Source organism: Lynx canadensis, chromosome C2, assembly GCF_007474595.2.
Source record: "Lynx canadensis isolate LIC74 chromosome C2, mLynCan4.pri.v2, whole genome shotgun sequence".
Taxonomy (NCBI): domain Eukaryota; kingdom Metazoa; phylum Chordata; class Mammalia; order Carnivora; family Felidae; genus Lynx; species Lynx canadensis.
Window position 1 is genome coordinate 79,746,255 of NC_044311.2, and position 20,032 is coordinate 79,766,286.

The window sequence follows — 20,032 nt, forward strand, 5'->3', positions numbered from 1 at the left end:
TCAATATTATTTTTATGTTGAAATAATGAGTGAGCAAATACAGGGAAATTATTATTTTTTTGGTATTTTGTTGTTTTTGCTTTTTTTTAAAGATTTTATTTTTAAGTTATCTCTACACCCCATGTGGGGTTCGCTCACAACCCCAAGATCAAAAGTCACGTGCTCTACCGACTGAGCCCGCCAGCCGCCACTCTTTGTGCTTTCTTATCTGCACAGAACAGTGAGAAATGAGGCTATTTACTTATAGCTGAGTTGGCGTAAGCTCTGAGGTGGCCTGTTTCTGGTTTAGATCTGGTTGCAAGCGGGCAACAAAGACGATGGCAGGCAAGTTGTGAAATGTCATTATAGACCCATACAATGTGAGAACTTGAAAAAATAAAAGTGGACCCGGAAGGCTCATACACCTCATTTTCAAGAGGAAAAAATTGAGTTTTAGAAAGGAAAGGTCAGTGCTTATGATGTCACAGGTAGACCTGGCTTCCCGGGCTGTCGTCCTCACAAGTGAGCAGATCTTGCACTGGCTGCCTCAGTTGGGCTGACTGGGGAACAGAGTCCCTACAGAGTATCCCCATGTAAAAGAGTTTATCTCAAGAATCCATGTGGATGTTGGGGCGCCTGGGTGGCGCAGTCGGTTAAGCGTCCGACTTCAGCCAGGTCACGATCTCGCGGTCCGTGAGTTCGAGCCCCGCGTCAGGCTCTGGGCTGATGGCTCAGAGCCTGGAGCCTGTTTCGGATTCTGTGTCTCCCTCTCTCTCTGCCCCTCCCCCGTTCATGCTCTGTCTCTCTCTGTCCCAAAAATAAATAAAAACGTTGAAGAAGAATCCATGTGGATGGAGTCTGACGGCAGAAGGCTCAGGGATGAAGCCATCTCTCTTTGCTTTTCATTCCTTCTCCCTCCCTGCCTCCTTCTCCCTCTTCGATCCTCTGCTTCTCCACTATTGGCACATTCCTTATTCCTCAGCCCCTTCCAGTAGTTGGCCGCTTATCTAATTATTAGTAATTAGCCACAATCATGGTCTTCTTGGCGTATCGTGACCACAGTCCATCCTCATGGCAGTTTTGTTAACGTTTCTTCACCCAAATTGATAAGAGAAGGACGTTTAATAACATTGCTTCTCTTTTTGTCATCGGCCAAAGGTTCTTTACCAGCCAGTTCATCTTTGGTCACGTGTCCAGCCTTGCTTCCGTGGGTCACATTTTGATGTGGGGTTACATAACTGGTCCAAAATATGGATCTTTTGGCAACAAACAATGAGGGCAGGATTGTTCCCTTTAAAGAGATGTGACTTGGCCAAACATTGTCAACTTTGGGTGAGTGTGTTTAGTGCTGAAAAGTATGAGATGGTAGGGAATGTGATGGGGGAAAAATTGAGCTATGTATCAGGTCTAATGTTTCGGTTTTATCTTGATGTTTTTGCTTCAAGTGTACTAGAACCATGGAAAGCTCTCATTGTTTCCTATTGTTACCCTACTTTCTGTTTATTCAATGCCATGTTCCCAGATGCCAAGCTGTTATTCTGTTTGAATCATAAAAGTGTTGTCTCTATTTTGAATGCAACAGAGTTTGCTCCAAAGATGGCTTTTTGTGGCACTTTTTACCACTGTCCTTAACCTACAGGGTAGATGAATCTATGTAGATGGTAAAGAGACTGGAGTTTTAGCTTTGCTTTGCACACCAGAAAAGTTGAATTATATTTCTGCCAGCCATTGGAAGCATTGCCAGCATCTTAGGGAAGGAGATTGCTTTTGTTTTTAAATCTCTGTCTCTTCCACATGGTTTTACAGAGTCTCAAAGAACATAGTGTATTTGATGTTATTAGGCAGATAGAAAAGTAATATTATCCAGTAGACTATAAACTCCTTGAGATTGAGGATCATGCCTTCTTTAGCCTTCATGCTGCTTAGCACAAACTGTTTCCTAGAACAGCGTGGAGAAGAGCCATTCTCACAAACCGACAGTGAGGGAGTTACCCTATGAATATTGCTATCAGCAGAGTTAGGCAAAGGAGAGTCCATTATCCAGTAGTTAGGTTATCAGTAATGTTTTCATGGAGGAGAGTACATTCAATAAGGTTGATGGATTTCAGAAAGGTGGGCCCTTTAGCTAAATCAGTGGGAAGGAGAGTGCACAGCCATGAATTAAAGCATTTTCCCCCCAGCATTTGGGGTCTCTTCAATAAGGTGACATTTCTGTTGGATAAAATAGGTCATATTTTCTGTAATTCTTACCTAGTGTATGCTACCCACCAACTCAACATTATCAGAATCCGTGTGATAAGGGGACTGATATTATTAATATAGCATGGGGGATGATATTAAGAAGCACTGCTACTGTCTCCATTTTATTTTTATCCAGATCTTTCTTACCTATTATTTGGTTCACCTGTTAGTATCTTCAAGAGACACCTACACACACACACACACACACACACACACACACACACACACCCTTCTAAGTGTTCATTGTGTTAGAAATCTACTTACACCAGTGGTTCTCAAAGTGTGATCCTCAGACCTGCATTGTTGGCATCCCTTCAACACTTGTGAGAAATGTAAATTCTTGGGCCTGCCCGAAGATGCACAGAATCAGAAGTTCTGGGGGTTGGATCCCAGTCATCTGCATTTTCACATGCTCTCTGGGTGGTTCTGTAACAGACTAAAGTGTGAGAACCACTGATCTTGAATTATGTTCTTTGCGGTTCATTCCTAGCACCATCATGTGTGAAGTACGGGAGCCTCATCGAACTGAAACTCCAGCACCTGATTCTACTTTGAATCAAAATACTTTTCAAACTCATATACTCACTCTGACTATGTCAGCCAAAGCATTTATTTTGCGACTGTGGTCAAAGCAATAGTTGAGTAGCCAATGTTTATTGAATACTTGAGATGTGAGCAGTACTTGGCGTAAATGAACTCATTTAATCCTTGTAACAACAGCATGAGGAGCTGGGGCCCAGAGACCTTAGATTGATTCATGTCACCAAATTGACAGGTGGCAGAAGGTTTCTAACCCCTACAGTCTGACTCCAGAGGCTTTGCCATTACTCTTTTTGTGTTAGAGGTGCTTGGTTGGGGGGAGTGTAACAAAAATGATCATGAAAAAAATTATTAATTATATTCTCAGCTTAATTAACAATAGAAAGATGATCAATGATTGAAACTTAGTTTTGTTGTTTATAGACAATACAGTTTTTTTTATATCTCTTGTATCATCAACCATTTTCTTTTTTTTCTTCATTAATGTTAGAAATAAGGGAATAATGAACTTTTCTGACCATAATAGAATATAAAAATGAAGTAATATCTACAGTGTATTAATATGTAAGTCCACTGAAAAGAAAATGGTAATTGTGTGTAAAAGAATGTACTGTTTTGTTTCTAGTCTTCTAGGGTTTCCTAAGGTGAGATAGTTTTGTTTTGTTTTGTTTTGTTTTGTTTTTCCTAAACTATCAGGGAGATTTTTTTTTTCCTAATGAATCACAAAAGGGAGCCCAAGTTTGGGGCCTATTGGGAGTCCCTTGGTGTTACACATGGGGTCTGCTCAAGTTCTCTGAGCTTTGGAAAACGTGATTTAAATGTAGATTTAGGGGTGCCTGGGTGGGTTAGTCGGTTAAGCATCCAATTCTTGACATCGGCTCAGGTCACAATCTCATAGTTGTAAGATCAAGTGCCACTCGGGGCTCCACGTGGAGCATGCTTGGGATTCTCTCTCTCTGCCCCTCCCCTACTTGCACTTTCTCCCTCATGCACTCTCTCTCTCTCTCTCAAAATAAGTACATATTAAAAAAATTGAAAAAATCATAGGTTTAGTACATTTAACATCAAGTTTCTCTCTGATGATTTGTTTCTTTCTCAGGTATGTTTCTGAGCAATCACGTAAAATCTTGGCTCTTTAAATCCCCCTTCTGTGATGTGTCACTGTGATTGCTTAGCCACCTCAAAGATTCTGGACATCGTTGAGGTTGAGGTCAGGCTCATGCATGGTTTGAGTGTGTGATACTGGGCATTGGCTCTAATTCTAGGAAGTAAACTCCCTAGGACAGACAGTGGTTCTTAATTAACTAGATCATTTGCCTTGATCCTATGTTTCTCCTAACAGCCTGAACATGAACTCTCTTTTTTAAGAATGTTGATTTGATCCTCAGGTTCCTGATGTTTTTTTCATAGCAGAGGACTTGGCCATTTATCCTGGTCCCCTACCTCAAAATTGGAAATGAATACTTAACAACTAACTTGTTATTATGCTAAGTAGAATGCATTTATTTCCTGTCCCCATTTTGTAGCCACCAATGTAATAATCAATTCAGATGAGGATCATCTGTGGATGCTAAAACCTTTAGGTGAAAGGTTCTTGATGAGCAGTATAATAGCAGAGTTTTCAAGTGCCACCTCACAGATAATTTATTGATTTAAAAGGGAAGAGAGCAACTTTTACAATGAAGAAATCTGTCGGACACTACCTTAATGAAGTCATCAAACTTGGCATCACTAAACCGAGCCAAATTGACATCCTGAGCTTCCTTGTGTGATGCAGTGGGGTGGACACAGCATCATACACAATAATCACAGACAACGCAAGGTTGTTGAACTTTTTATAAGACACCTTGCCTGAATGCTTAAAGTCAGTTTCATGAAAGACAAAAATAGGCCGGGAGGAGGGGATGGGGAAGAGACCAAAAGACGTGCCATCTCAATGTGTGATCTTTGATTGGATTTTGGATGGAAAATAACAACAATAAATAAAAGGATGTTACTGAGATTGATGGTGAAAAGTGAGCAAGTGTGCACATTAGATAATTGTACACCTGTCTTAAACCTCCCGGGTGTGATCACGGTACAAGGACTTCTTAGGAGATACAAAGCTTAAGCTCAAGTATATAGAGGGGAAGTTTCTGCAACTTCTTTCGAATGGTGTAACTACAATAATAAATGAAACAAATAAATGTATTTGTTATGAGAGAGAGAGTGAGAGCAAGTAAGTATGGCAAAATATGGGCTATTGATGAATCTGGGGGAAAGATGTGTGGTTGGAGTTAATTTTACTACCTGTTCAACTTTCCTGTGAGCTTAACTTTCTTTAAATAATGTATTTGGATATAAAGAAGGAATAAATAAATACAAGTGAATACTCTTTCCTAGCTCAATACTATCACTCCTGGTCTATCACCTATAATTAGTGGATTACCAGGATGTGGGCAAAAACATTACCCATCTAAAATCAGATTCATGGAAATAGCCTTCATGCTATACATTTTGGTTCTGGGCCCTGTTTTAAAGTCGTTTCTTATATATTTACAATGGAGAAGTCATCAGCCTATAATTCTGCTAGTGGCACTAAGAATTATGATTTTCCAAGTTATAATAAGCCCCAGTTGTGTTTGGTGAGCTTTTGTCACATAGATTGTTAATGAGTGGATGACAGTAAGAGTCGCATAGAAACTAATGTCTTATGGAAGGCTTACTCATGGGGGTTTTAAAGCTGTTAGTGAAAAGACCCAGTCACTGATCACCATTTGTATCCAGCCTCTCACTGTGTCTTCCCACCTCTACACACCATTAATTGCTACAGTGACCACCAGAAGCTTCTCTGTCACCGTTCTACTTCTTAGGATGAGTATGGGGGAGTTTATAACCCCATAGGCAACCCTAGACCAGTGGAAAACTGGAGCCTGAGGATAAACATTCTTGTCTTTCATCCCTAAGGTGGGGAGGTCTGAAGCATGATTCACAGTGTTCCTCACAGCCCTCCCAGGAGAAGGGAGCCCTAGTGCTCACAGCACTGGCCACCTCAGTACAGCACCTTTGGATTGACCTTCCTCCTCCCTCACTTAAGTCTTCCAGTCCTTAAGTCCTCTTTCCTGGGAGTCATTTCCCAAAATAAGTGACCTGTACACCAGCTTCTGTCTCAGGCTTTGTTTTTTTGGCAGAACCTGGACTGAGACACTGGGATCTCTCTAGTTATGGTTGAAGAGCGTGAGAGTTGTTGTTATTACAATGGACGCTTTACAGGAGGTCATGTGGTATCTAGAAAAAGCATTGAGCAAAGGATCAGGGGAATCTTCCTCCTTGTTATTTGGCCTCGAGCAGGCGGTTTAACCATCAAGTGATGGGTGTGGCTGCAGTGATACGAAGTGAGGAAGACAAGTTGCTAAGTGTGGGCCATTCTGTGAACTGGTTATAAGACTGTCACCTCTGGCATCTACTATAAAGTGTTGGGAGTAGTAAGATAGTTCCCAAATCTAAAGGTTCTGTACAGGAGAGGACTAAGAGACGTGCAAGTGTAGGGCATGGGCAGGACTTCCATTATTTGAATTGAGGCATAAGATAGAGACTCAGCAGTGAGAAAGAGATCTGTTCTAATCTGTAATAGGGATTGAAATATGGGAGCAGAGCTCTTATCAGAAGGTCAGGTAGCACAGCAAGGGGCCAGGGATCTTAGTGCAAAATCCCATGGCATTAGGCTGGAACTTGTTGAATTGCATCAACCTAATATGAGAAACTACAAAAGGGGAGTAGTCCCAGCTTGGAGGGAAGAGAGGACAAGGAGGCTGGATGCCAACTGAAGTCTTACATGTACAGGCTGGTTAAGCACTATAATTACTTGTTTCATTGTATAGCTCAGGATAATTCTGTGACTTTTGAGTCTCTGTGGTTAGACATCCCAGTACTTAGAGCAAGGGCAGTTGATGTGCTTTCTGCTACAGTAAAGTACAGATGTTGAAGACCTGATTAAATTCTGTCTCTTTACTGGTACCCCAAGGGGACACTTAATGAATGATGCTCCCTTTAAGAAGAAGAATAATTAACAATAGGTGTATTATTCATATTAATTCAGTTACTGGTTACTATAATTAATGCTATTTAAGAAAATGATCATAATTATAGCACTTTACGATTTACAAAGTATTTTCCCATCCATTTTCTTATCTGAATCTTGTAACATCTCTCTGGCTTAGGTAGGGCAGGTGAGGGTGAGGAGACTATGGCCCATAGAAGAATTTAACCAATTCCCCACCCTTACACATATATTACTTTGTCTATGACTATAGGGAGATAATGGAAATATGCGTAAGGGAATCAGATTCACATAGTTCTCAATTGCCTTCCCAAACAATAATGTCCCATCTTTCCTTGTTGTACCAGGACCCATTCCCCAGAATGTTCACATGAATTTTATTTTATTTATTTTTATTTTTGTTTTAAGTAGGCTTCACGCCCAGCACGGAGCCCAGTGTGGGGCTTGAACTCATGACCCTGAGATCAAGACCTGAGCTGAGATTAAGAATCAGACGCTTAACTGACTAAGCCACCCAGATGCCCTTTCACATGAATTTTAAACATTAAAGGGACTTTATTCTTTATAATGCCACCATATTTCATAGCAGGATAAAGTTGAGATCGCCTTTGATAGAGGGATTAGCATTCTGGAAACATATCTTTCTAGGACAGAGGGCGACTAGCCTTATAGGACTTGGTCAAACTGGAAATTCAGACTCTGAAAAAACATAACCCACCTGCTATGACACTGTTTTCTATTTTTGGCTTTGGCAAGAGAGCCGAGGGCAATCTCGGTTTTCTTAAGGGCAAGCTGCAAATATGGGTCATACAGCATGGAATATACAGGCATATACATGGGTGCACACTCATGCACCCTGGGACTCTGATTCCCTTTCTAGAACATATTACATATTCGATATACAAGAGCATCCACTGAGCCTGTTGTACCTCTGGCTGCTTTTACCCCAAAGGTTTTGATATGAAGAAGGTTGCTGGCTGGACCTGTGGCAGAGTCAGTCGTTATTCATTTATTTACTCAAAGAATTTATTGAACACGTCCATGGATCGGGCCCTAGCAAGACTGTGGGGAAACAGCAAGGAGCTAAATGGACAAAATTCTGTCCTCAGGAAGCTCACGTTCTCTTGGGCCAACTGATGACAGACAGCCAAATAAAAGATAATATTAAAAGATAATATTAAGATATTAAAAGATGATTGATATTATGAGAAAAACAAGGTGAGAGGTTAGAGTACCATACAAGGGTCATGCAAATACATTCAGAACCAGAAAATGATGAGGAAGCTTCTTTAGATAGTGTGATGAATGATACCCTTATTCAGAGACGGCTCACAAGTAAGAATACCACTACTTCTGGGACAGACGACAATCTGTTTTGGCTCCATGGGGCTGGGCCGTGACGTCATAGATGTTGATGTTATCTGTGTGCCTGGGACAGATCAAGTCCAGAGGGATCAACTTACACGGGCTAAATTCAGAAGTGATGGACAGACACACCAGAGCCTATTAGGTCTGTTTTATGTAGAGACTTAAATTTAAGTTCTGGGACTCAGGAAAGCTGGTCTGGTGAGCAGGCTACTAGAGGAAAAAAAACTAGTGATATTAACAGACAATGCTGTTATGCTATCGTTACCTGATTTAGCACATCACTAATAAGATAAGTTTACTTAGAGAATTGTAAGATTGAATGCTGGCGTGTCAGTGTACCCTATTTTTTGTTGTCGCTGAGGATATTCTGGTTTCTTGGCTGATACATTTATTTCTTTTCTTTTAATTTTTTTTAAGTTTATTTATTTTTGAGAGAGAGAGACAGAGACAGAGTACTATCAGGGGAAGGACAGTGAGAGAGAGAGAGAGAGAGAGAGGAGAAAGAGACACAGAATCTGAAGCAAGCTCCATGCTCTGAGCTCTCAGCACAGAGCCCGACACAGGGTCTGACCCACAAGCCATGAGATCATGACCTGAGCCAAAGTCAGACAGTTAACTGACTGAGCCACCCAAGCATCCTGGCTGATGCTTTTTCTAAACTCTTTAGCAGCCTATCCTGATATTTAACTGCTTCAGAGAAGTTCAGTAGAGTTGATGAGATGACACTAATTTCCCATTATTTCATTTTGGTTGGGTCTTGTTGCAGATATACTTCAGTTTCTTGATGGAGTTGAAAGAGACACTCCCAATACAATCCACAATCACTAGTAACTTTGTCACCTTAAAAGAATAGTTTTATAAGTTTATTTATTTCTTTTGAGAGAGAGAGGCAGAAAGAGAGAGGAAGAGAGAGAATCCCAAGCAGGCTCCACGCTGTCAGCACAGAGCCTGACTTGGGGCTCAAACTCACAAACTGTGAGATTAGGACCTGAGCTGAAATCAAGAGTTGGACAGTCAACCGATTAAGCCACCAAGGTGCCCCTAAAATAATACTTTAAGAGATGCCTGGGTGGCTCAGTCGGTTGAGTGTCCAACTTCGGCTTAGGTCATGATCTCACAGTTTGTGAGTTCCAGCCCCACGAACCATGAGATCATAATCTGATCCGAGGTCAAGAGTCAGATGCTTAACAGACTGAGCCGCCCAGGCTCCCCCAAAATAAAATTGTCCCAATTTATAGACGACATGATTCGCTACATAGAAAATTACAAAGATTCTTAAAAACAACAAAACAAAACAAAACAAATGAACCTCTTAAAACTAATAGGTGAGTTCATTAAGTTTGCAGGATATAAAAATAAACATACATGGGGCACCTGGGTGGCTCAGTCAGTTAAGCCTCCAACTTAGCTCAGGTCATGATCTCATGGTTCCTGAGTTTGAACCCTGTGTCGGGCTCTGTACTGACAGCTCAGAGCCTGGAGCCTGCTTCAGATTCTGTGTCTTCCTCTTCCTCTGCCCTTCCCCCACTCACTCTGTCACACTCTTTATCTCTCTCAAAATAAATAAATAAACATTAAAAAAAGACTAACTCACTCTGCTTCCAAATCCTATGACCATCTTACTTTCCGTTACCTTGCCTTAAGCTCGAACCAAACCGTTTGCTTGCTTTCCTCCAGTCTGCTCACGATTCCTGGGAATGCCCTTGTGACAGTGTCTTGCCCTGTAATGGCCCCCTATTCTTCTGAGCCCGGGTGGGTGTCAGAACTTGTGACAACATGGGACATTTCCACGTGAAATCCATAGATGTCCAGCTTCGTAATCAGTAACCACTGCGACATGTGTTCTCTGCAGCCCCTTGGCCAGAACCCTGAGCAGACTCCTTCTAGCGCACTTTGGAGGTGAAATGCTTGGAATGCATTGTCTCTCTCAGACACACCTAGTACCTGCACTTGGCCCACCAATTCCTCTTCCTGGGCTGTCTGTCTCCGCCCTTGCCCCTTCCTGTTCCCACTCAAATGTCATAATTCTGTGTGGTGGTTTCTGAACACAGAGAACTTGTAATAGCTCCACTGTTGGATCTGCTCCTTCAGCACAGGGATGGAGACATTTATTTCCTTTTGCTTGTATACTCATCAAAAAAGAAAGCCTCTAATGTGTGTGATTTTAGGAAAATCACTTCATATCTTTCAGTTTTCTTATTTGTCAAAAGAAGGTAATTCTACTCCAGGTTTTGCAAAAGCTAAAAAAACAAAAACAAACACAGAAACAAAACTGAGGTGCTGAAAAGCTTGGGCAAAGTCACACTGTAACTTGAGAGATTTGCACATAGACTGATATCACTAGAAACTGGAGATTTTTTATTGTTACTATTACTATTATTATTTTTGTAACATGCCTATGATGCTTCTAGCAGGGAAATCCTGGAGGCAAGACCCTTGAGGAGAGACGTTCTAGCCTGGATGCCGAGATAGACTCGCTGACTAGCATCTTGGCCGACCTTGAGTGCAGCTCGCCCTACAAGCCTCGGCCTCCACAGGTAAGATCCTTCTGTAAATATGGCCACATTGCTGGCCACAGAGAGTCCACAGTTACCCAAGAGAACATGCTGTGTCTTATTGCCTTTCCGTCCTTTTTTGATATTCTCAGGGTCAGCGGTCTATGTTGTCTTTTTATTGAATAAATATCAACGTATGTTAGTTGACAGAAAGATTTTAAATTGAATTTGCTAGTATTTTTTTAGAAGAATACAAGGTGTTTGAAATGTTGTGAAAATTAAATTTCTTCTTATTTTATTGCACTGTTCTTTTTCTGACTTTCCCTGTGTGAACTCTTTTGTTGTATGTCTGTATAGTCTTCACAAATAGGATTTAGCATGGCTATGTTAAAGTTAAGGTGAGGGCTATATCTTCTGTAAAGAAACCTCTTATGTTCGATGTTAAAGTGGCTTTCGTTTTCTGGTTGTTGTTGTAAGTAATGCTATGAGGGACATGTTCATGTATATTTTCTTTTTAAAAATATTTTTCAACGTTTCCCAAAGTTTATTTATTATATATTTTTGAGAGAGAGAGAGAGAGTAAGTGAGGTGGGAGGGGCAGGGGTGGGGTAGAGAATCCCAAGTAGGCTCCATGCTGTCAGCACAGAGGCCAACATAGGGCTCGATTCCATGAACCATGAGATCATGACTTGAGCTGAAATCAAGAGTCAGACACTTAACCAACTGAGCCACCCAGGCACCTCTCATCTATGTTTTCCTGGGATCTCTTTCTCTGTCTCAGATTTCCTCGGGTTGGGATTTCTTCACTGAGGAGTATAATCTCTTTCTTAACTTTTCTTTCCAAAGATTCGGAATAGCTTTCACTATTATACTCCTCAGTCTCACCAGAATTAGTGGTAGCAATTAGAATCTGTTTTTTGATTCTAATGGAGCCTTGATATGAGCTCTTCTGTTCATTTCTTTGCTTACTTTAGAGCGTGGCTATTTCTCTGCTCCATAGTTTATTATCTACATTTCAGAAGCTGAGCTTCCACTGCTGTTGGCCAGCTCCCCTCTTTCAGGTCTTGAGAAGGCAACGGTAAATCTATTCTAGGGCTTCCGAGTCCTCAGAAGACAGCCAGCAGAACTCTAGGTGCAAACATGGGATTGGCACCGTCGTCGCTGTTGTTTGACTGGAGTGATGTTTGTTTGACTAAGTGACAGCGCATACGGCACTCTGAGTCTCACTCTGGCTCTTGAACAGCAGCTCCTGAATTCATGATGGTTTCTTTCATGAATGTAAACCGTGTCCTGCCTCTCTGCTGTCACCCATTTCCACACGTAAGGTGGCAGTACTTTCCTCTTTACCTCTTTACATAGTCCCATTACCTTTTCTGAACACATAATGGGTTCATCAGCCTTGTGAGGGCACCAGGCAAAAGACACCAGAGCTTAGTGGTTCCTCACCTGTCTTGGCTCTTGGCTCCAGTAAAAATGCATTTCATTTCTGGAAAAAAATGCCCTGAGTTGCAGGTATGTAGCAGGCGCTGTGGTCTTTTGGGGGGACCTTTTGGGAGAAGGAAAGTCGGTGGTTGATACGGCGAAAAAGAGAGCCAAGCCACCATCTTCCAAGAGCCCATGATTTCAGAAGTTAAACTATGGCAAATATGGTAAAAGCACGTGAAAGTAGTACTTTCTGAGTACTCAGAACTCTGAGAAGGTTTATCCGGAGACTTGCATGTTCAGCTACCGGGATGGGTGGCATTGGATTGTTGGGGTGCAGAGGGGAGAACAGCATGAGCTGTAAAGCAGGAAGGTCCAGGGTGTATTCAGAGAATGGCAAGCAGCAGACGAGGCCAATGAAGGCTTGGAGTGGGCTCTAGGACCAGATGGTTCCCTACTGCGAGTCTGTGGACACATGTGAATGCCAGATTGACATTTTGGCCTGATTTTTATAGACAATGGGGAAGAGTTGAAGGTTCTTAAGCAGGGGAAAGCTAAAATTCATTTTGGATAACAACAACAAACCCAACATCAATATCGGGAAGGATGCAGGAGGATGAACCCAAGTCTGAGAATTATTCTTCAACATGCCTTGCTGACTTCATAAGCAAGCTTATGGCCATTGTTTGGTGCTAAACATTTTTCTAGTTCTACCCAGCAAATACCTCAAGCCCAGTTTCTCAGGACAGTGAAACCACTGACTTTTCATCTGGACTCATCTGTCTTCTGCTCAAATACTATTTTGACCCACCCTTTTTGTAATAGGACTTTTGCTTAATCTTTTTTTTATCTCCTAAATTATTATACACTAATACACACTGGAGAGGTTCTGCCCAGAGTTTTTTGCTTAATATAGCATTCATTCTTTAAGGCTATGTCTGTGCCTGCCTCCCATAAATCACTGCATTTTAATGGATTATTCAGCAGCTCCGTTTCTGTTTGAGCCATCTTACTGTGCACACAAACTTGTAATCACTGATATTTGGATAGTACTTTACTGATTGTAAAGCACTTTTGCATTTTCTCACTTGAGTAAGGTACAGATATCTCAACTGCTAGATACAGATAGTGTGCTAACTTTGTAGATGAGGCAACTACGATGTGGCAGGTAAGTTACGTTCTCAGGGCACATGAGTACAGTGTGGGCACAGCTGGGCCTTGGCTTTTTTGTGTGTTTGGTTCTAAGTTCTCGAATAAGACAGAGGATACCAGGATTTTTGTTTGTTTATGTTTTGTTTTTGTTTTTTTTACCAGTGACAAACTATACAGTCATATGAGTAACGGTTTCCCTTAAATATGGCTTTCTTCTAAAAAGTAAACCATTTAGAGGGTTAAAAAATGTTAATAATGGTAACCCTTAAATAGAGTAAGTTAAGAATTAGGAGAAAGATCTACTTTCATCGTGCCTAAAATTAAAGAGCGACCCTTTCTAACTTTTGTTTTATTATTCTAATTTAGGAAATCAAGAGTTAATTGGGAGATACATCCCATTTTTCTGAATTATCTTCACTCTGGTGGAACTGAATTAGATGTGTTAGTATTTATTGGTTAACATAATTATATGCTGTGAGAACAATAATCACACACTTAAAATATTAAAAATTATGTGTCAAGAGAAGATGATATCTGCAGGAGACTGTGTTGTGTTGTAATTAAAAGGTACTTGGAAAGTCCTAGAAATGCACTGTTAATGCCCAACTTTGATGTTTCCATTTTTGATCCAAAGCAAATTGCAAAATCTGTTGAGTCACGCGAACACTTAAAGTAGGCTAGTAGGTCTATGATTTCTCATTATTTAAGCAGGTATTGTATGCTTTCCCAAGCCCACCTCTGAATCACCTTTGTAAAGGCTGCTTTGATTCATGGATCTGAGGGAAAATGATGATATATGTGGAATATTTGCCGAGCGAGAGGTCCAAAGAGCTCTATTCATGTAACTTAAAAAAAATGTCTGCACTCTTAAAAATAGATTTTATGGAGCATTTTCCTCCTTTTTCCAAGCAAACGTTTCCTGCTCTCAGATTTCCCAACTTTAGTTTTGTGTGCTGATTTATCTATTTTTTATTTTGGGAAATGTTGCTTAATTTTACATATTCATTCATTCACCTAACATTTATTGAGATCCCACTGTGGATTAGACATTGGAAATACAAAGATCGGTATCAACAGGTCCTTGCTCTGGAATAATTCCTAGTCTTAGAGAAAAGACAAGCGCATAAACAATTCTAAAGGGCACAAAAGGAAGACTTCCCTGTTGTGCTACTTGCAGTCACCATGTGACTTACCAGATGTTGAAATTGTTGGAAAATCAAAACTAGGAATATCAGCATTATACTTTATATGCCTTTCTACAGAAGTGTCCAGGAGGACCTCACAGAGCAGGGAGCAGCTGTACTTACTTGGTTGCATATGTCATGGGAAGCGCGTGGGATTCAAGGTACCAGAAAAACAGGAATGAGGAAGCCAGGGAATGTTGAAAGCGAATGCCTTGCTTGAAGAATGAGTTAGGGACATTGTGACATATAGGGTATGTGGAATGCAAAGGGCAATGGTGGATGAAGGAATCACATGTACTTAATACCTAGGTAGCCCTCTTGATGCCCAAGGACTCATAGTAAGAGGAGGAATCAGTGGGAGGGGGGGGTGTGGTGGGGGGGGTAGGGGGTGTTATGGGTAGCAATTCCTACAGCTTCTTGCTGCATTGGAATTGGGGGTAATTTTAAAAACAAATTTCATAATGTAAAAGTGTATACATCTGTGACACTTCACAGAGGTATGCAATTATACTACCTCCGTGTTTGAAACTAAAATTTCTGATCATTTCTATATGTGTGTGTTAGTTTTGGACGAACAGGTGTGAGAAGGTCAGAGGTAGTTAATGCGTAAACCACAGACCCAATATGATCATAGAGTATCAGAGCTTAAGTGAGCTTTCGAGGTCATGTTGCCAAACACATGCTTTGCAGAAGGCAAGTTTTTCCCCAGACAGGGAAAGAACATTGCTCAGTGAGGCTCAGTTAGAGGCAAGATGAATGATTGTCTTTTTCCTGAACCATGTCAGAATGGTTCTCTGTGGATGATAACAACAACCAGGGGACAGTTTGGTTCTTTTTAGCATCTCAATTAGTTTATTCCACAGTGTCTCTCTTTTGTGATACTTCTCCTAAAAAATGTGTCTTGGAAACATAACAAAGGAGTAGATAAAGAACATACCTCCAAAGTAAACAGAAAACCTATTACCATTTAGCACCTGTGAGATAGTATGTAACTAGACCCCACCCATTGAACATCATTTCTTGGTAGAAGTGCAGCTACACGAGGGATCCATTGCAATTCTGTCAATTTCTTAGAAGACAGGGGATAAATCATGGACTTGTTTTTCCGTTCTCCCAGCGAAGGCAGATCTGGAACGCTGGTCTTCTAATTCCTAGAACAAAGCTGCCTCTTCTTCCTGTAAGGAGTGTGGTAGTGTTGGAGCTGGTGTCTAGGTGACCTGGAAGATCTTTCACGTAGTTTATATTAATATTTCATGGTAACGTTTGAATCAAGTTGCTTTTGAATTGATAATGGACAGAATTGATAAAGGGATTTCATTATCCTCATTCATGCCAGTATAAAAATTTTTGGAGAAATTTTGGAGATAAGGATAGGGTTGGGGATAGTTTGGTAGCTTAGACTCCAAATTTGCCAGTAAGAAAACTACCGTCTTCTCAATTCCATGTGACCATCTCTCTAGAAAGAACTTCACTTGTGTGAACTGTCACCTCACCAGGCTGACCTTCCTTTTCTTTATTTCTACAAAGAACATGGTACTAGCCCTTTGTCTGAAATGTCATTTGCAAATATCTTTTCCTGTTCTGTCCGTTGCCTTTTAGTTTTGTTGATTGTTTCCTTTGCAGGGCAGAAGCTTTTTTATTTTCATGAGGTCCCAATAGTTCAATTTTGCTTTTAATTCCCTTGCCTTTGGAGACGTGTCAAGTAAGAAATTGCTGTGGCTGAGGCCAGATAGGTTTTTCCCTGCTTTCTCCTCTAGGGTTTTGATGGCTTCCTGTCTCACATTCAGATTCTTCATCCATTTTGGGTTTATTTTTGTGAATGGTGTAAGAAAGTGGTCTAGTTTCATTCTTCTGCATGTTGCTGTCCACTTCTCTCAGCACCATTTGTTAAAGAGACTGTCTTTTTTTTCCGTTGGATATTCTTTCCTGCTTTGTCAAAGATTAGTTGGCCATACTTTTGTGGGTCCAATTCTGGAGTCTGTGTTCTATTCTGTTGGTCTATGTGTCTGTTTTTGTGCCAATACCATGCTGTCTTGATGATTACAGCTTTGTAGTAGAGGCTGAAGTCTGGGATTGTGCATGAAAAACCTCTCTGACCTCAGCCTCAGCAATTTCTTACTAGACACTTCTCTAAAGAAGACATTCAGATGGCCAGCAGGCACATGAAAAGATGCTCAATGTCGCTCCTCATCAGGGAAATACAAATCAAAACCACACTCAGATACCACCTCACACCAGTCAGAGTGGCTAAAATGAACACATCAGGAGACTATAGATGCTGGAGAGGATGTGGAGAAACGGGAACCCTCTTGCACTGTTGGTGGGAATGCAAACTGGTGCAGCCACTCTGGAAAACAGTGTGGAGGTTCCTCAAAAAATTAAAAATAGACCTACCCTATGACCCAGTAATAGCACGCCTAGGAATTTACCCAAGGGATATAGGAGTGCGGATGCATAGGGGCACTTGTACCCCAATGTTTACAGCAGCACTTTCAACAATAGTCAAATGATAGAAAGAGCCTAAATGTCCATCAACTGATGAATGGATAAAGAAGTTGTGGTTTATATATACAATGGAATACTACTTGGCAATGAGAAAGAATGAAATATGGCCTTTTGTAGCAACATGGATGGAACTAGAGAGTGTTATGCTAAGTGAAATAAGTCATATAGAGAAAGACAGATACAATATGTTTTCACTCTTATGTGGATCCTGAGAAACTTAACAGAAGACCATGGGGCAGGGGGAAGGAGGAAAAAAAGTTACAGAGAGGGAAGGAGGGAAACCATAAGAGACTCTTAAAAACTGAGAATCAACTGAGGGTTGAAGGGGGGTGGGAGGGAGGGGAAAGGGGGTGATGGGCATTGAGGAGGGCACCTGTTGGGATGAGCACTGGGTGTTGTATGGAAACCAATTTGACAATAAATTTTTATATTAAAAAAATAAAATAAAATAAAATGGGCATGGTAACTACAATTACTTCCCGTTTGCAGAAATACAATATGTTCTAGAGCTACAAGGAATAAGATGTTGTCTCAAAGCAACCTTTCACTCAATTCTTCCTGTTTTGTTTTGGAATTGTTAGCTTGTGGAGCTTGCTTTAAAGCTTTAGGGCTTTGAAGATTTGGAGCTTATCCTTTCTGAATGTTGTTTACCCTATAAATGTTGTATTTATCTTCCTAATTTAAGGCATTTAACAATTGCTACAACTTCTTAGTCTATTTGGAAACCGAGTACATAAATGCTGTTTGGTCACATGGACACATCTCTAATTACACTACCTGGGCTCCCACACTAAGTTCTTTTCATAGAACACTAATCTATGAGACAACCTGAGAAAGTATTTCTCAGTGAGTGTGTGTTGTATGGAAGGCTTTTTATTAGGAATTCATGTGGCCCGAGGGCTTGGAGTCAGTGTAATCAGGGTGGAGTCTCGTGGTGCCGTGGATCTTCTATTCTCTTGCGCTCCCTGTTCTAGCTTGCAGAAGCCATGAACAGCTGCAGGGGAGATTAATTAGTAATTAAATTTTTAATATTTTGTATCATTCAGAGCAACCCAAACATGTAGGCCACTGGGACATGAAAGCCATGGCACATCGATGCTGTAATGGCCCTTGCTGGTTTTTATTTGGCTTCTTGAGAATTGAGATCAGATCTGGGTCTTATGCTGTTTGAAAAAGGGAATAGGTGTGGATGGCTTTATCTTCCTTTCCCTATATTCTCTTGGGAAAAATTTAGGAGCGTCTTGTGATTTGTTAGGGCAAATAAAAGCCATAGTTGCCTATATATCTGTATTGTCTGTTTACTAATAGCTTTCTTTGAGAGCTGTGGGGAAAGTTAACGCTCTGTAGAAACCTCATATATATAAGATATGAGTGGGAGTACAATAAAATAAAATGTGGGAAAATTCCATTTGAGAAGAAAAACAGATCTTCATTTGCACTGTCCATGTTTAGAAGATACGGTTTATTTTGAATTAGTCTGTACCTGTCGGAGAACTTCAACAGTTAAAGAACAATGAGATGGGGGTGGAGGAGTGGTTAGCTGACTCAGAAGGTGCATGCCAAGAGTTTGATGACGGGCAATTAATTTTTAGATTGTATATAATTGCATCTCAATAACATTTATACCTCCTCCTTTTTTTTTTAGAAGGTTATGCTTCTGTTTGTGTCCTATGTGACAAGTCATAATAAAGTTAAATTTTAATCTTTGTTTTGAGTGCCATGAAAACGTAACATTTTTCCGAGTGGAAATTTAGGCCGAAAATATACCTTGGATCACGACTGTACAAAACTGTCACACAGAAATGTCCATTTCACCTACCCCAGTGTAAGAACGTGCTCCTAGTGTGTTCCTTAGGTTAGCCCCTGGCAGTGATGGAGCTGAGCAAGCGGCTCCTGCTGAACACCATGCAGAAGCCAGCCCCTGCCTGGGAGACTGGGGTGGGTGAGGGGTTATCTATGGTGCCTTGGCCGTGGTCTCTGGGGTAGCCTTTAACTGATTTATTTGCCAGACCTTGATGAGTCCTTGGCTCCGAGGTGCTTGTGTGTTACATTGCACAGCATCACTCCATCCAGGCCTTGGTTGAAAGAGAAATGCACAAGGCTGACTCCCGACGTTCTTCTTTTTTCAACAGCATCTTAGTGGAAATGATTAGCTCTGTGTCCACACAGAAGCACACATCACATTTGCAAAGTTAAAGAGCTTTCTTGCCTGGACTGGTTTCCTTATTTCTTTCATCTTCTCCCACTGTTTAAATATCTGTTTTGGTGGTAGCCTTGCTCTGAAACCCCATGGTCCTCCCTTACCTTTTTTTTCAATTTAAAAAGAAAATAAACAGCAGAGTACAAATCCAGCTACATATATATGTATATGTGTGTGTGTGTATATATGTGCACATATATGTATATATGTACATGTATATATGTGTATATATACACGTACATATATATGTACATGTATGTATATATGTACATATATATGTATATATGTACATATAAGTGTGTATATATATACACACATACATTTATGTGTTTATTATGTATGTATGTATTATGTATTTATTTATTTATTATTATTTTTTTGTTTAAGGTGATTAGACTTTACTGTTGTAAGTACATATGAAAATTACATTTTAGGCATATCTCTGATAAGATATTGTCATTGTCCATTTTGATATCCATTTCTTATATGCTGTATAGCCAAACTAAAGTAAAATGGTGATAATGATGGGTGTCATTAGACAGAAGGTTGGAGGTGGTTAATAACCAGTTCTACATATCACCGTTTGTTACGGTGAATAACTGGTCTGTTCTCCACACAAAATATCACACTGGAGTATAACTGTTAAGGTTCTTTTCACACTGTGGAAAAACTACCAGGAAAGTCATACATTGCCTTTCGGTGAATATATTAAGTACCAGTTTAAAACTGTAATTTGTGGTGTTTCATAGTTTGAGCATACATATTTCCTTATAAAACTCTAAGCTGGAATTTTATTGAAATAAAAGATACCAATTGGGCACAGACTTCTGTTGAGCCAGCAGGTAATAGTTTTCATTTGTAAGTGCAGACAGGGCCACTCGTGAATTTTGGAAGGTGTTTCTCGGCT

At 40.6% G+C, this 20,032-nt stretch overlaps 1 protein-coding gene across 5 annotated transcripts in view; it reads left to right on the forward strand.

Annotated features, from left to right (window-relative positions):
• Positions 1-20,032, forward strand: part of LOC115523314 (LIM domain containing preferred translocation partner in lipoma) — a 679,286-nt gene that overhangs the window by 324,784 nt on the left and 334,470 nt on the right. For all 5 annotated transcript variants that reach the window (XM_032594731.1, XM_030329251.1, XM_032594730.1 and 2 more), the window contains one exon: positions 10,579-10,704. In XM_032594731.1, the coding sequence (XP_032450622.1) occupies positions 10,579-10,704 (126 nt within the window). The remainder of the gene's footprint in view (positions 1-10,578; positions 10,705-20,032) is intronic.